Below are 17,266 nucleotides of genomic sequence, written 5' to 3' on the forward strand. Positions count from 1 at the left end.
TTGAGGGATTTTAGATTTAGATATAGATATATATCTCTTCATATAGATATATGAAGAGATTTATTTGGGGGGAGGAAAGGGAAGAGAAGTTAGGGCCTGAGTGGGTCATGAGAATAGAGAGAGAAAAAGACAGAGATAAACAGAGAGTAGGAAGAAAGAGAAGAGTAGCATGGTGGTGGTCCCCCCAGGAGAAAAAACAAAGCAGAGAGAGTGCAAGAGCCTTTGTTGTGTTTCTCGAGACAGCATTTCTTTGTGTAGCCTTGCCTGTCCTGGAACTCAATCTGTAGACCAGGCTGGCCTTGAACTCAAAGATTTGCCCGCCTCTGCCTCCCAAGTGCTGGAATTAAAGGGACTCACCACCATCACCACGGCATAACTGCTTGTTTTAAAGGTAGCCATTCTTGGAACTTGGAACTTGTTCATAGCTTTAATCAAGAGATTTCTGTTTGCTTTCCAGACAGTAATTAAGGAATTGCAGAGAGGTAGAAAAAATGATGTGGTTGCTTAAAGAAGATAAATATTTTTAAGCCACCAAAGAGGTAAAGAAAAATGTGTCTAGTTGACTGTGTTTCATTAGTGAGACCAGCAATTTGATATAAGAAAAGTTTTAAAAATCACTAAGCCCCAAGGAATTGCAGAATAAGAGAAAACCATCCTGTCATCTGTAACACAGAACCATATGCCAAGCTTTTTGTTATTTCTCAGTTTCCACAATTTTGCAAAGCCCATGACGGGGCAAAAGGATCAACTGCTCAGTCATTTATTAATTTTGGTTTTCCTCTTAGAATCTGCTTACATGCTGTCTTTTCTCAGACCTCCGGTTTTTGTTTTTGTGGGGGTTTTTTTTGTTTGTTTGTTTATTTTTCTCTATCCTCAGTTATGAGGAAGATGTTTCTATACCAGACACTTCCTTTACCTCTTTTCATGGTTAATACTGAAATTCTCTCTCTCTCACCTTCCCCTCTCTGCAAAGAAGACAGAGATAGACAGCACCACTACAACATTTATTGCCTGCCCCACCCCAAGGACAGTAAATAATGAAGCATCTGTTGCCTGTTACATTTCCAATGTTTTCTTCCAGAGGTCTGTTGTTACTTCAGTGCAGCCTATGACTACTGCAGAAGAGAAATGCTGTCCAGCTACAAAGGAGGCTGTTTGGGACAAACTCTACATCTGTGGGATTACTTGGCACTGGTGTTGGCTGGCAGGGTTGTGAGAAAGCACACCTTTTCACTCTTTCTTCTCTACTTGCTGTGTGAGGCCTCCAAACCCAATGCCTGTGGGGCCAAAATTTTTGGCATAGCAAACTGTGAAAGAGAAGATGAAATAGAATATATTGATTAGCATTGCTATTTTAGGTCCTGCCTGAATATCATACTTTTACTTGCCAGTGGTAGCCTTTTGGTAAATTTAACTTTTAAAGAAACAAAGCTGTACTTAGATTTGCTAATAATCTTTGTTTATGTCTTTGCACTTCACAGTCTTACTGACGCTTTCTCGTAAAATAGTACACATAAGCCAGCTGCCCAGCCTTCCACCCTGCTGCTGCCCAGTCTTCAGTCCTGCCATACCTGCCAGGCACTCAGAAGTGCTTGAAGTTCCTGTAATGTCCCTCCTAGGAGGTTGCTCCAGGTTGTTCCTGGAATGACCCTTCCCAAGCCTTCATCACTCCTTAAGCCTAGAAGACTATGTCTTCAGAATCATCCCCACTGATTCCTTTCCTCTATGGAAAGCCTATATCTCTTATGCCTATCAGACAGCAAGTGAATTCATGTCCTGCGTCACCATGGGGAAAGCTTTGGCAATCTGTTAGTCTATGGGTCTGTTTGAAGCAGTTTTAAAAACCTGCCTTGAACTTGCTGTTTATTTGCTTCTGCCTGCCAGGGATGGGGATTGCAGGTGTGCTTCCACATTAGCAGTCCCTCTTTCATCCCCCTCCACTACAAGCATCTAAAGCTTTTTGAACACCGTCATTAGATGATGACACTGCCCTGAGCTGCAGAATAGGGATGGGATGCTGCAGGGTTGAGGACCTATTGCTCCCTAGTGTGTCCTTTCTTTTCTTGGTGTCAGGAGGGAGCTGGGCTTCGACATCTACACAAGACCAGGATTATGGAAGCAGCTGAGGGGCAGAGCTGCAAGGGCAGGACAAAAGACCGTTCTGTCCCTGTGGTTGCCAAGTGACTTGTAACATCAGAAGCCAACATCAGGAATAGAGGGAGGCATACAGATGAGGCTAGGGCGATCTTCCCCTCAGCCAGGCACTGGTATCCGCCTCCCACAAGAGAGATGTTTGGGTTTTCAGAAAGGACTATAATGCTTTATCTAGGCCTAAGACAGGACACCATTCTTCCTCATCTCTCTTCAGGGTAGCTGTGCTCCTGAACCTCCTGAGCATCTGCAAACTTCCAATGGGGAAGCCCAGAGCTGAGGCCAGTGGCTGCACCGTTACCCTTGGGCAGTTTTGCTTCCTTCCAAGAGCTTAGTCTGCCAAGCTGAGCACCCTGGCTCCTGGCAGACACAGGCAGGCCTCTAAGCACAGCTTCACTGTCCCTTGGGTCCTTGGGAAAACAAGCTTCAAGTAAGTCTGTGCAACCACTTACCTTTGCAATAAAGCTCCCCATCCTTGTCAGTGACGTTTGTAGACTCCAGACTCTTCCCACAGATGGCGCAGCGGAAGCAGGTCTTATGCCAAGGCTGGGAGTCACAAAAGGGTTACTTATCAGGGGGGCAAACATCACCTTGTAGTTCCACTTCAAGTCCACTGACTAGCAGCACATAAAGCAATGCCATTACCCTGGCCTTTCTCTTATGTAAGAGGACCCTCAACTAATAATGGCAGGGTTTCAAGAAAATAAGATGCAATGGCACTTCTTAGAACTCTGCTAATAGATTTATAATAATGATTTGCATGTATGTTTATCTTCAGAATAAACTCAGCAGAAAAGGGCTTCCCCAGAGTGACAATATCCAGAGGACAAACTACTCAAGAAAGGCTAGTGGTGGTGTTTATACTGCATACAAAATTCAAGAAGGTAAAAGATGAGGAAGTAGGCAATTACCCAGGCAAACCAGCCTTGTTTCCACTCTCTGAAACTATGATGCCACAGAGGTGCCAGGCTTAGCTTTCAAAAAGCCACCTCTCTCTTGCACATCATTGTCTTCTAAGCACAGCCTGTTGGTTTTGGTATTCCTACAAAGGGCTGATCTATGTGTGGGCACAGCCCACACATAGTTTCAAGTTAGATTTCTTCAAGGCTCCTCCTCTCCATATTTAAAACATTTTTGCTTTGCCTGGGTCCAGTTCCCTTTGGTGAACTTTTGAAACAGAATTATCAGCACATTGCACATTTCTGTATACACTTGATGACTTTCCCATGAGCCAGGACACATACAAGTAAAATTGTGTGGTTGCAGAATCAGATTGAGTTATTCAAGGGTGATGGGTTTCCAGAGCTGATACCTCTCTAGAGGGATTTCACACAGAATTATGGAAGGCAGAAGAGGCACTTACACACTTTTGAATCCTGCATGCCTTCCCCCCAATACATTAATTCTTACTGTGACTAACTGCACTAGTTGTAGTCAAAGGGCACTAGGTAACAATCACAAAATTGAGAAATGGAGGTCATGTGTGGTTTCTAAACACATGGGAGCTAAGGAGGATGAAGGGTCTGACCTCCACCCACAGTCCCCGTGTTCCTTTCTCCCAGTGGAGATGGGAATCTGCTATCTGGCTCACCAGACATCCTCACCTTGCCACCTCCCATAACCTTCTCAGCAGCGTAGACCGACTTCCCACACCTCGGGCACTTCTCTGATTCTCCAAACTTTGCAGAGAACTTGGAAGGGTTGCTCGTGGTGGCTGCGCGTGCCGGCTTTGGGGATCTGGTGGACACATATATGAAGACTTACCTTGGCACACACTGTGAACATTGAATCTCACATGACTTACCTCACTCCACTGTGCCTCTTTCTCTTCATCGGGAAAATGGGGGTAATCACAGGGCCTGGCTCAGTTGTTGAGAGGGTTAAGTATGATGATTGTGTTAAAGCACTTTATCTAGCACCTGTTAGTGTGGACTGGCAAAAGTGTGTTCACTCTAAAGGTTTTATGCCTTTGCTGCCACAACTTAGTGAGAGTTCTGTACACATTCATGTGTCATTATGGTTGTGCTATTATTGATTTGTTGTTGTTGTTGTTTTCTTTCAGATTTTTCTGTACTATCATGAAGCCAGATGATTTTCTGAGTGGTGAAAACTGTAGGAGATTCATCCACGCCTTGTTATTACCCCTTGTCATTCTTCCCAAAGTCGCCTGTCCCCTCAAGAGCAATATCCAAAATAGAGGCCAAGACTCAGCTCCTTGCATTTTTAGTCTTTGATGTTCCCTTATACTTGGTATCTCCTAAACCTTACCAGTGTTTGAAGTGGATATAGATAGTGGGAAAAGAGACAGAACCAGACAGTAATAAGACTAGGCATCTCCTGCTGGTGGAGCTGGGAAGAAACCCAGGTCTCCAAGGGCTTTTCACTCTTTTCCCAATGGCAGAAAGTAGGCCTTAAGTAAGGCAAGTCAGAGTGTGCAGTTGGCATCACCTCCTTGTCTGTAACAAAAGGTCTCCTGCTGGGATGGAGAGTAACAGAAAGCCCCCCCCCCCCGCCCTAGTTAACATGTGAGCACACATCCCTTAACTGTCCAGGCTCTGTGGTGGATGACTTTCTTCTTAGGGGACCAAATGACAAACTGCTCTCTGATGGACTTGCTCAGTTCAGCTAGTCTTTCTGGCCAATCGCCACAGGGCTGAGTCCAGACAGATACCAGCTGGCCAGACAGCAGCTGCGGACCAGCCACCGTCAGACTGCTTTCAGTTCTGGCTCATGGTCAGTGGTGATCAACAGTGAAGCCAGGGGAGCAGACTGAGATGGCAGTGGCCGCTGTGATTTCCCACACCTTTAGGATTGTGATGGATGCTGTGTGGGCAGCAGGCAGCCAGGGAAACCCACGAAACCGTCATCCTCACACCCTCCCCGGAGCATTGCAGATGTTGCTCTTTTTACAACCTAGGAAAGAAATCTTTAATGACAAGCACGCAGAGAATGACCATTGCTTTCCTGCCACATTTATATGATTTACACAGAAGCTCTGGAAGGGGAAGAAAAGAGAGTTCATACAGTTTGCAAAGGTCAAATAATGTAACATCTGCACATTCTTGGTTTTCTCTTGACATGCAAACTGAGGACTATCATGTAAAAGTAATTGCCTTTAGAAAGGTGGATAATTTAAAGAAAGTCTTCAGAGACAATACATTGTTAGGACCTTGGTCGGTGAATATTCCTATTGTTGGCAAGTCAACAATGGAGTCCATTCTCCCACTTCCAGAAAATGTTGCTATGGGAACAGAATGAACTGTCTCAATAATTGGAGATGAGCAGAGAAGAAAGAAGCACAGCGGTAACTTACTGTTGGAACTGCAGGCCGAGGTGCTCGCCAGTGTCGGTGCTGAGGCAGCCGGCGCCTTGTCCAAACCCGATCCCCTTGGGGCCGTACCTGCGCCCGTAGCAAACCTTGCAGTAGATCTCTGACTCATGAGCTGCGACAGTGGTGCTGTCCAGAGCCTTCCTGCAGGCCACTGCAGAAGAAAGAAAGAGTCCGGCTCGACCTCTCTCCATCTCTCTGTTCTGCACCTGATGCTATGTTCAGAGCCCCCGGCCGAGGACATGGCTATGATCACTGGCATACGTGGAGCATCTGTCTCGAGTCACTCCCGGAGAGTCCTGATTTTGCAGATAAGGAAAGGGGCTCAGAGAAGAGAAGTGGTATGTTTGGTATACCCAGCTGGAAGAGGGTATACCTCTGGCAGTCAGCACTGCAACCAAGTACACGGTCTTGGGCCTGATTAGCAACAGTGTTCCTGACCAACTAATGAATCATGCTGAATGGCATCAGGGAAGTCTGGGCTGGCAGCCAAGGTGTCTGTTTATTCGCTTGTGGTTTTGTGAGACAGGGTTTCTTTGTGTAGCCTTGGTGTCCTAGAACTAGCTCGGTAGACCAGACTGGCTTCAAACTCAGAAATACTCCTGCCTCTGCCTCTGCCCACCAAGTGCTGGGATTAAAGGCATGTGCCACCACTGCCCTTCATCAAAGTTGTGGAAGAGCACTTCAATATTGTGTCCAGTTCTGGAATCACGGATGGAACAGAAGGAGCACAGTGGCTCACTGCTTCCCTTAGTTTCCCATTGGCTCGAGCTGCCTTGCTACTATATACTACTCACCTCATGTCATTTGTCTCCAAAAATAAGCTAACTTAATCAAAGATAAAGTTTACAAGAAGTTTTGTTTTTCAAACTTGGAAAAGCTTTGTGCATGCATACCTGCGTACCTGCATGTGTATGGGGATGGGGATGGGAATTTAAACCAGGGCCTTAGTCATACCAACCAAGCTACTTATTGCTGAGTTACACAAGCAATCCTGAGGGTGGAACTTTAAAAGATGTAAATTAAACTGTCAAATCATCTTATAATATTTAATAATACACACCAAAAATTTGGAGATGCTATTTATTCATAATCTAACACAAACTCGGGGATCCCATTCTTCCTTTGCATCCTACTCCCAACCACTCCCTTTTGGGACAGCTGATTGTAACTAGCTTCCCCGAACAGCTCATGTTCACTTAGGTCTGTTCTGGGCCCCTAGCAGGAAGCCCTTGTTTGGTCCCTGACAAGGAGGCTACAACATGAAAACAGTCTCAGAATACAGAGTCTATTAACTACCATAACACTAAGGCAGTGTACAGTGTAAAGAGTTTCCACAACTTAACAAAATGCTGTAGTGCTTTACAGTCATGATAATTACATGTTTATACTGGTAATCTTTAAATGAGAGCATAGCCTCAGAAATAATAAGACATGTCCATTCAATTTATTTGTTTCTTTAAAAAAAGAAAGAAAGAAAAAGCAGTTGCACCCATTAATCTGTGTAAGCGATCTGACGTAAATGAGACTGCTGCAGGTTAACATGCCTTCTGAAGTGGCGTTTTGTTGTTAAAAAATAAGGTAATTGGAACAGGCGTAAAAGAAGAAGCTGAGGTTATGAATGAAGTAGAATGAGCCAGAGGCTAATGGCTGTGAAGCTTGGAAGACAGAAGTATGGGAGAGAATTTATTCAAGTGTCTAAGGTTAAAAATCATTTGCTCCTCAATGGGAGAGGATGCACCTAGGCCTGCAGAGACTTAATGTGCAAGGAAGGTTGGTAGCCATGGAGGACCTCCCCGATCTCTGAGGATAAAAAGAAGGGAGAGTAGAGTAAGGAGTCTGCGAGCAGAAGACTGCAAGGAGAGGATGAGGGCTGCAATCAGGATATAAAGTGAATAAATAATTTTTTTAACTCTTGGCTAAAAACAAAACAAAAACAAATTAAGTCATTGAGAGGGTGTCCAATAGCACAAGAAACCTTAAAATGCTTTGAAGAAAGAACAAAATTTTGGGAGCTGTAGAGATGGCTCAGAAGTTAAGAGCACTGGCTGCTCTTCCAAAGGTCCTGAACTCAATTCCCAGCAACCACATGGTGGCTTATAACCATCTATAGTGAGATCCAGTGCCCTCTTCTGGCCTGCTGGCTCACATACAGGCAGAATACTATATAAATAATAAATAAATCTTTGGGGGGGGGGAGAATAAAATTTTATTTGAAGAATAATTTAGGGGAAACACTTTACCCTGGGCATAGGAGGCAGACACCCATGTTGGCCTCAGTTAGCACCCTCCACAGTTGCTCACACATCTGCTGATGGTTTACATGCTGAGTTCCAGATATTAAGACAGTCTACCTTAATATCTCCAGACCATAACAGAGGGCCCGGTGCTGCAAAAGTCTGGTGAATGACTGGCTGAGTGAATTTACTGTTTGTTAAATAGCAGTGACTTCCTCTGTTGCTCAGCTGTGAGCTCCAGAGCTGTCGCTGATCTCAGTTCCTGTGACTTAGTTCTCACTCTCAGCTCACCATGACAGCTTGTGAAGAATACCTCACAAGTCCTGGCCAATTCTGGCTTCCAAAGAGCTTTTTATTAAAAAATTATACTTTATTCAGTGAGTGAGTGAGTGTGTGTGTGTGTGTGTGTGTGTGTGTGTGTGTGTGTGTGTGTGATAGCATGTAAGTGGAAGTCAGAGGATAACCTGCAGGAAATGTTTCTTTCCCTCTTCCATATGAGTCCCAGGAATTGAACTCAGGTCATCTTGCTGGACCCAAGGAACTTTTGTTCACAGCAGTAGAGAACTGTGCTATCCAGTACCATGGCAGCCGGCCATATGTGATATGCTTATAGGTTCACAAAATCATACCCAACTTCAAACAGTGCAAACACTAAGAGAATGTAAAATATCTCATGAGTAATGAGACGTACCGATTGGACCTGTGTCTCATACATATTGCGTTCAATGAGATATTTCAAAAATGATTTTACCTAGTCTCTTATTGGTATACTTTACATGATGAAGAGTTCTGTGGAATGTTACAATCTGGTTTGTATGATAAGAGTTCTGTGGAATGTTACATGTATGCTTTACATGATGAAGAGTTCTGTGGAATGTTACATGGATGGTTTGTGTGATGAAAAGTTCCGTGGAATGCTACATGTATGCTTTACATGCATTTCTTCTGGATAGACTGAAATGGAAAGCTCAATCAGCTCTGGAGTTTATCTAAAAGTCAGAACAACACCGGTAGAATAAACTGGGATCGAGCTGCCCCGCTTGGCCCTCTTTCCTGCCACCAGAAGCTTGGCTGGAGTCCAGCAAATTTTGTGGAGAAAATATATAAATGTGTTCCTCTCTCCAGAGGCCCCTGTCCACACAACTGAAGCCCGTTCTCTGAGCTCTCATCCAACTCATGAGCTGGGTCAAATGGGATATGCTACCAAGTGCTCAGGAAAACTCTTCTGTGGCCCCACTGAGCACAGCCAGAGTCTTCCACTGGGAAGGCAAGACAACGCCCAGTGGGAAACTTCCATGTCTGTCCTACACAGACATCAACATTAAATAATAAAAGCAAGACAAAGCTGGAAGACTGGATTTCCAGGTGTGGGATCCCAGTTTTCTCCTATAACAAACCATGCTCATCTTGTGGATAGAGAAACTGAAGCCCACCATGGTAAAACAACTTCCCAAGTTACACAGTGAATGGAAAAGCCTAGATTCAAAGCTTACTTCTTGTCTAAGTCCAGTATTCTTTCTAAATTCTATTCGCTTTAAAGAACACTGACTATTTTTAGAGAAACACCAAAGGCTGTGGAATGGAGAGTAAGTTCTAGATAATCATAAATGAACAATGGTGACTATGAGGGATGTAGAAGATGACTTTAAAAATATTGACCATCATTAAAACCAAAAGCATCAGTGATTTTGTCAACTTAATCACCCAGAAGAGTCACTTTTTCCCCTATAAATATGTTTGCTGAGGAGGGGAGGAACCAAGAAACTGCAACTGAGAAAATAACATGTCACTGTTTCTACAGATACAATTGGAGTTACAACTCAGCCCTCACATTTGAAACATGCGCACTGAAATTCTGTTTGCAACCACTAGGGTGGGGCGTGAGGGTGAGAACTGATAGAGCTAGGTAGCTGATAAAAGCTAACCTATGAGCCATTGCTTTAGCCTAGAAGCAGAGAAGTAGCCATCTCAGAGCCATGGCCTATTTCTCCCAGAAAAGGACTACGTGCTAGGAAACTGCAGAAAGTGATGTCGAGGAGCACTGGAGTGGGATTCTCAAAGTGCAGGATGTAGCCCTCACTCTGATGCAGGTACATGCCACATGGAGTTAGAGATGAGAAATGACTTCACCAAAGCCATGCAACAGACCCTCAGGAAGATCACATTAGCGCAGAGCTCCCTCAATTTGTGCATTTGCAGATCTGCCTGGCACCTGATGGTAAAAGAGTTCCTTTATGAAGTTCTGATGCCTAAGCCTGAAACATACAGAAATAGCATGTGCTGCCCAAGGCCTGACCTCAGTCCTTAGGAAGACCAGCCACGGCTGGCATAAGTGACAACAGACCAGGGCCACACAAAGCCAAATCTAGTTTGGCTCCAGACAACTGCTAGTTTCCTTTCTCTGCCAAGTCATACTTTGCGAATGTCTCAGAGATCAGGGCCAGGCCCACTTGTCCACACTTTGAGCTTGGTGAAAGCACCTCTAAGTTGGTGCATGGCTGAGAAAGTGCTCAAGGGAGCACTGTTCTTCAAGTAGAGTCCACAGGCACTGTTTCTCACAGCTTCCTGATCAAGCTCCTTCATGCTGCCACACTGTGAGAAACACTGACAGGCAGTATTAGGATTACGTGAGAACTCAGATCCCGCCCCCACCTCTGAGACACCAGTGTCCCCTCATGGGGATATGTCCAACTCACTGCAGTGGAAACAGGTCTTGTGGAAACTCCTCCCATTGCACTGGATTTCTTCTGCATGGTAAACTGTCTTTTCACAGGCTCCACATTTTGCACCTCCGCCCCAGTTCGGCATGGTGAAGACTCTGGCCAAGGTCAATCTAAGAAGATATCAAGCAAATACCTTAGGTTTAGATGACATTAAGGGTAAACTGACCTAGAACTACAGTGATCTGAGGACCAAGGGACAGCCTGATTCATTCGGTCACTCACTCATTCACTCACTCAGCAAATGGCTACCTTCTACAAATAGCTCTGACACTGGAGGTCTTGAGAAATCCATTTGTTGAGTCAGCTTAGTTAAATTTCATCAATATCTGTCCCTATGTATCTCCCAGGGTTCCTGGATGGAATAGATCAATAGTCTTATGTACATAAAATTGTATGCCAATACTATTTTTTGTCATCTAAAGTTTGAAAGTTATCTCATTGGAAGTAGGCTTAGCTTCTGAACATGATGTGCTCTTGTCTGGCTCAGCTTTCCCCAGCCCATCTCAGATCTGGATACAGTGAGGTTCTGGTTTGGAATACCTCAGAGCAGGCAGTATTGATGCTGTGAATAGTGGCTTAGAGTTTTAGCTTATCCAGCTGGCAAAATATGTAAATTCTCTTGCTGAGTGTTGCTCCTCATGTCTGCCATTGAGGGACACCATTGTGGGCCATATAGTTCGGCACTGTAGCAGTTCAGCAATCCGGGAAGATAGACTGTGCTCTCAGCTGCCCTCAGCATGCTATGAGCATGTAGAGGAGCTGCAGAATTTTTTCCTACCTCATCTCATCCCCCACATTTTTCTCAGGGTGTCACAGTGTTGTTTAGGGCACCAGATGTTTCAGTGTGTGGGAAGGGACTTAAGAACTCAGGGGGCTCATGAGAGACAGTGCTGACCTGTTCCCGTGCACCCTTGAGACACATTCTGCCTGCAGCCACACCTCTCTTCCCCCAGCTTTTCACTGGAGGATGATGTTTAAGAACTGCTAATAAAGAGCAAGCCACAGTTTTCATGGACCCACGATCCTTTGGCTTTTTGGAAGCTTGATGCGTCATGATATCACGGACACTAAACACTATCAGGCCACTCTTAAGAGCTGTCCTGGCCTTCCCTCAGTCGCAATTAGCACTAAGCCCTCTTGGGTCAGCTCTCCCAGTTGAGTCTCACAGTCTCATAACAAGGATGGTTTTTCCTTAGAAACAAAAAGTAAACAGAAAACATACCACTGAACCTGACACTGGGCTGAAGGGACTGTGCCTATCTGAGCATCCCCTGAAATGCCTTTCCCTTCAGAGGTCGTCTTGAACAGCCCATGCTTTCTTTCTGTCTTCTCTGTTTATTTAGAAAAATGTTGGGAAACAACTTCAAAACAAAGAAAGATTTTGTAGAACTTTCTCTTCTGCCATTCAGTTTACTGAGTGGAATGAAAGTGTAAAATCAATTCTGCATTCATTCACTCACTCACTCGCTCACTCGCTCACTCACTCACCGGAGTGCTTACTACCTGCCTATCTGGTACACTGTACTGAGTACCAAATAGTGGATCAAGGCAAGAACATAGAAGAATGAGTGACTTGTGTCCGCGGCACTGAGAAGCCTACGTTCCAGTGAGGAAAGCAGACAGGAGCCAGAACACCATGGACCAGAGTGCTCTGGTAACTAAGACAAGAGAACAGCAGTGAGCTGCAGGTCACAGAAGAGACCATATTCAGACAGTTTTTAAAGGAGAGCAGGAGTCCAGGAGTCCAGCATATACAAAAAAAAAAAAAAAAAAAAAAAGGTGGGGGAACATTTCAGGAAGATTAAAGAAGTAAGCAAAAGGGCGTAATAACTTCATATCTCAAGAAAACAGCCTAAATAGTTCTATTGGATTCCATTCAAACTATAGACTTGCATTAGAATGAATTTTGCAAATTGTCTAGCATATTCATTTTATGGCTACATTAAAAGCAAACATCTAGGGTTAATTCTTAGCTAATTTCTTATTCCCAGTTCTGTCCTTCCCTTATAAAAGATAATATGATTTTCAGAAAAGAGTGGAATCACATAATTTTGTTTATGGTCATTTTGATCTTGAGTTTCAACATAATACAAACAGGAGAAACATAATACATTTCCACTGAGAACACGACAGTGACTCTTGTGGAATTAATGATGTGGAAACTTTTAGTGAAAACAACCTCGGGTCAGATTTCTCATTTCATATTGTCAGTAATTTCATCGGCATGCCCAGAAAGTTTAATGGGAGAGCATAGGTGTGTGTGTGTGTGTGTGTGTGTGTGTGTGTGTGTGTGTGCATCTGTGTGTGTGTATGTGTGTGTGCATGTGTGCGCATGCATGCGTGTATGCATGTATGTATATCCTAAGCATACTTTTCAAAATGAGGATAAGATTACATATATATAATATCTCCTTATCACCTAATGCATCTCAACAACCTCATTTGTAAGTGATCATAACTCTATGCCTTACATATATCAGGATTCAAAACCCAAAATAGAAACACACAAAAATTTGCCTAATATCTGTGCATTCCTACCTGAGGCAGGGAACACAGCAGCGGAAACTCTGCAAGGAAAGTCTTTGGTTTCTCTTCCAGTGCTCACAGGCCAGAAAGCGTGGGTTCTGACTGTCATTTATCATTTGAACTTGCAGAAAATAAATGTTAACATTGTCTTGTGCACAGGACCATTGTGAAGGTCATGGAAATATGGTGGAAATTTATAGCAGTTTGAGCTATTTGTTTTCTTTATTGCAGGTTAATCAAACACTACCACTGTGCTAATTAAGTCACTGAAATTTGAAAGTACATTTCGGTCCTGGCTTGCAAATAGCCTTTTTGGCTTCTGCATTGTTTTGGAATAGCTGTGTTTCAACACCCAGAGCTGGGCTTAGGATGAGTATTTGCTTTGGCACAGTACCAAGAGATGGGCCATTTGTTTATCAGTGTTGCTTGGGACTGTCAAGGGTCATTGGAGGTGGGACACCAAATATAGGCTTGACTGTCAGTCAGTGCTATCTATCATCTGGGTCACCACCACACCACCTGGCACCGCTTTCTGGGATAATCCCTCAAGTTGCTGTTATCATAGTCAAGTCATAGGTCAGGGTTGAAAAGGGAGACAAAAATTTATAAGGATGAGGTTAAAGGTGAGGCCTACCATACCAGCTGGGACCATACTGGACAGTCTTGGCTATCCTGAGCCCACTGAGAAATGGCCTTGGATGAGCGTCTTAATAATAGTACTATGAAAGAGAATTGCCACTATGTGGGAAATCTTGACAGTGATCTGGGCCTACAATCTAGTCCTCTTTAACCCCCTTAAAGCTGTGTGGTCCAGGAAAACCATTAACCTCTTTGACCTTCAGTATCCTTTCCAAAATGAGTGCTCTTTAGCACCTGTTCAGAGAATTGCTTCTACTCAGGAGCTGCTGCACTGTAACCTGTGTGGTACTCAGTTACAGAATGTAAGTTTTCAGAGATTTTGCTACCACTCTAAACTCTCATGTCTGGACTCAATATTCTAACCCTTCCAGGCAAATGCTGTTGAGACCAGCTTTTTAGGTGGGGGAAACATGCACTTAAGGAATTTACATCCCTGTTCTAGATCACATAGTTAGGCTGGAACTCCAATTGACTCCAGAGCTGTGTTCCCGTACTAATACCAGCCACTGCTCATGTTTACAGCAATACATTTCATATATTATCTTTGATATTTACAACAGTCCAACACAGTAAATTGTGTTGTTTCTAAGTTGGTGATGAGAAAACTATCCAGAAAGCTAGCTAGCTAGAGTTTGACCAAGATCACAGAGCCAGCAAATGGGACAATTGCATTTCAGAAGCTAGTTAACTTGACCCTTAAGTAAGCTTCTACAGAAACATATCTTACAGGAGACACATAAATGAGCATTTCCAGTGACCAAGTGTCTCATTTGGTGGGAATTGAGATCTGAAAACTCCAACACCTTTTCATGGAGCACAGAGAGCACTCATGAAAGGAGTCCTGGGGACTTCAGCTTATTAACATAAGGGTCCTCCCAGGAATCAGTGGTGTTCAAACATGGGCTCCTCTAGAGCTGGAAGTCTCTTTCACTGTTGACTTCGATCGCCTATGGGGATGAACACCTAAGTGGCTGCAACGCAGCAATGCATCTTCTAAAGTCCTTCAAGCCCCGAGACCAACTCAAGGACCTGAACAATCGAAGCCTCTCTATGAAAATGTTGCTCAGCAGTGGCCCCTCTCAAGTGCCATCTCCTCTCTTAATTCAGCAAGGCTGACAACAAAGTGTGAAAAGGCCCAGGCTTTGGAAAGGACCAAAGCCACATTCAGAACACTAACAGTCTGATCTGGCGGACATGGTTTAGACTCCTGAGTACAGCCCAGTGCATGTCAAAACGAGCAGGTTTGTCCCAGAAGGCTGAAGGTAATAACAGTTCGTGCACTGCATATACATTCTTGGTGCACAGAGGAATCCAATGATATTTTTTGTTGCCTTTATGTTATTATGATGGCATGATTTGCTGTACAGTTTTTAAATCTATTTTTTCAAAGCAAGCAAAGCTCTCTTTTTTTCCTCTCCATGGATCTTCATTTCAGACCACAACTCAATTGTTCCTCAATTGTTCTTTAGAATCATGGCCACCCATTTGTGGCCAGCACAGGCAGGGTCAGCACCCATCTCAGGCAGCCTGAACCATTGGCTGGGTTGCCCTCAGGCCCGCCCTGCCTCTCTGAAGACCTCACTGAGCTTGCCTTGCCAATCACTGGGGCTTTGAAGGGAAGCATACAGAGTCCCTGAGGCTGATGGAAGGCACATCGATTTTGCTCTGAGAGTAAGAGTCATGGGCGGTGTGTGGCTTCCTCCTGAGCTTTTTTTTTTTTTTTCCTCCTGATCTTATGAACCAGGTATACAAAAATCTCTCCACCACCACCTTTCACAAAACCTTGAAAGCACTCAGTCCTTAGAAATAACTATGAATGTTGCCTCTCAGGCACAGTGGACATGTGATTAGAGAGACTGTAGCACACAGTTGCAGTACCCTGCTCTGAATTTATTTCTGTAGTATCGCTGACTTCCGCTCTTGGAAGCCGTTCTTGGTTCTGCTTTGACCTTTGTGCTTTAAAGACCACATTGTACCCTGATCACACCCTGGCTCTGCTGCCTTCTGGCCATGTGGCCCTGTGTGATGGCTGCAGTCCCTTAAACTTTAATTTCTTCTCCTAAAGAATGACTTTTCCAGGACGTTCTGAGACTCTAAATAAGCCCACACTTGCTCTGAGATTGCAAGCGAGTGTGTAAGCAGCCTTAGATACTGATCATTGTGCTCAGCAATATCCTCAGGGGAGCTCTGCATGAGCCCTGTGCTTCATGGCTCCTAAATAACCCCTGCATCCCTCGCTGTTTCCTGCCCTGGGACAGATGCTCCGTTTTCACCTATCAGGTTTCTCTTTGGAGATGACTACCAACCCTCCATGCAGTAAGTACTCACAGACATCTGGACAGCAAACTTGTGCTTGGAAGCCTGCCTCCTGGAGTTGTATTTCCTGTGTACTATACTCCTAGGCCTGTATCCTTCCTCTTGACAAACACATCAATCACCTTTCACTACTGGCCAGTGTGTTAGCCACTCTGAGCACTGGACTGCTGTCAGCATCTTGGACATCACGAGGCATCCTTTCTAACCCATAGAAGGCCCTGTGCCCCTTCTGAAAGGCTTCATCTATGCATGCAATTGTATTAAACCCATAAAGTGCTTCCCTGAATCTTATGAAGTCCACACAAATCTCCTAGAGGCAAGTGGGCACCACTGCATTTTACTGTTCCAAAACTGAAAACTGGCAAGCTAAAGGATATTCAGAGCTATGATTTGAACCTATGATTCTGTTGACTTTGTTTTACTTTTCGTGATTCCCCAGAGTTAGGGACTTGCATCTACCACGGTTCTGTCTCCATTTCCTGGGTGAGGCTCTTGGGTGCTGCTACTTGCTCCTCTTGCCCTGCCCCCCCATGCTGCCTCGCACCCTGCCCAGCCTCTCACTTTGTTCAGTGTGCTCTCTTGCCTCTGAGAGATATTTTATATGTCCAGGCAGGCACCAGGCCCTGGCTCAGCTATACCTCCTCCCAACTGTGGGGCTGCTGACACTGAGCACAAATGAGAGAAGTCGGAAGGGAGCCAAAGCCAAATCAGGAAAATCTCCACATTTTCTGGGAAATAAAACAGCTTTGCACACTTTGTAATAAACTGGTTGAGTGATGGAGCGTTTTATAGTTGATACGGGTGTGGTAATTTCATACAGGCGGCCATGAGATACCCCTGGTCCTTGTTTTATAAAGCAAACAAACAAACAAACAAACAAACAGCATAGCATGCTCATCTTATATCCTTTCTCTTAACATTTAGTTCCCAAAGTAAGCTGAGGACACAGACTACCCGCATTTCCCTACTCTTTTTCATGGCTTATGTCTCCATCTGCCCTAGCCCTGAGGTAGGAGGCATGCCATGCCACTATTAACTGGCATCACATCACACTGCAATTAGACAAGCCCTCCAATGGCACCCAGCTCTGCCGTGGAGGGTCATCACCCTGGATGAGGGCCAGAACAGAAATTAGAGGTGGCAGCTTTGATCTGCACAGCATTTTCGCCCAGGCCATTGCTTAAAACCACTTCTCATTCTCATTCACTGGATATTGAAAGGAAATCCTTGACTAAGACCTGAAGGAAATGCTGGCGGAATCACCCTCACCACAAGCAAGGAATTAATCTTCTCATCAAATGCGAGCCTTTAATGGATTTTCAGCATCAGTGTCTTTATATTTTTTG

The 17,266-nt window shown here is 44.4% G+C and overlaps 1 protein-coding gene across 4 annotated transcripts; it reads right to left on the reverse strand.

Moving 5' to 3' along the window:
- Nucleotides 1-1,002: 1,002 nt before the first annotated feature.
- Nucleotides 1,003-10,524, reverse strand: Csrp3 (cysteine and glycine rich protein 3). 4 transcript variants are annotated; one of them, XM_055608353.1, is made up of 6 exons: nt 10,413-10,524; nt 5,474-5,633; nt 5,238-5,243; nt 3,756-3,888; nt 2,604-2,697; nt 1,003-1,307 (listed from the first exon to the last, which is right to left on the reverse strand). In XM_055608353.1, the coding sequence occupies exons 1-6, from the start codon at nt 10,522-10,524 to the stop codon at nt 1,231-1,233; spliced, it is 582 nt and encodes a 193-aa protein (XP_055464328.1). In that variant the 3' UTR covers nt 1,003-1,230. The 4 variants fall into 4 exon arrangements, with proteins under 4 accessions (XP_055464328.1, XP_055464327.1, XP_055464326.1 ...); XM_055608352.1 differs by lacking the exon at nt 5,238-5,243 and having other exon boundaries at nt 3,774-3,888; nt 5,465-5,633; XM_055608351.1 differs by lacking the exon at nt 5,238-5,243 and having other exon boundaries at nt 5,465-5,633.
- Between the last annotated feature and the right edge of the window lie 6,742 nt (nt 10,525-17,266).

Source organism: Psammomys obesus, unplaced genomic scaffold, assembly GCF_907164565.1.
Source record: "Psammomys obesus unplaced genomic scaffold, mPsaObe1.curated_primary_1811, whole genome shotgun sequence".
Classification (NCBI taxonomy): domain Eukaryota; kingdom Metazoa; phylum Chordata; class Mammalia; order Rodentia; family Muridae; genus Psammomys; species Psammomys obesus.

Bases quoted from the DNA above. Each gene is read 5' to 3' on its own strand.
- Csrp3 (XM_055608351.1), bottom strand. From the start codon at position 10,524: ATGCCGAACTGGGGCGGAGGTGCAAAATGTGGAGCCTGTGAAAAGACA. The intron at 3,889-5,464 runs GTAAGTTACCGC...TGTGTCCACCAG, and splicing joins CTCGGCCTGCAGTTCCAACA to ATCCCCAAAGCCGGCACGCG. The intron at 1,308-2,603 runs GTAAGTGGTTGC...TCTCTTTCACAG, and splicing joins TGGGGAGCTTTATTGCAAAG to TTTGCTATGCCAAAAATTTT.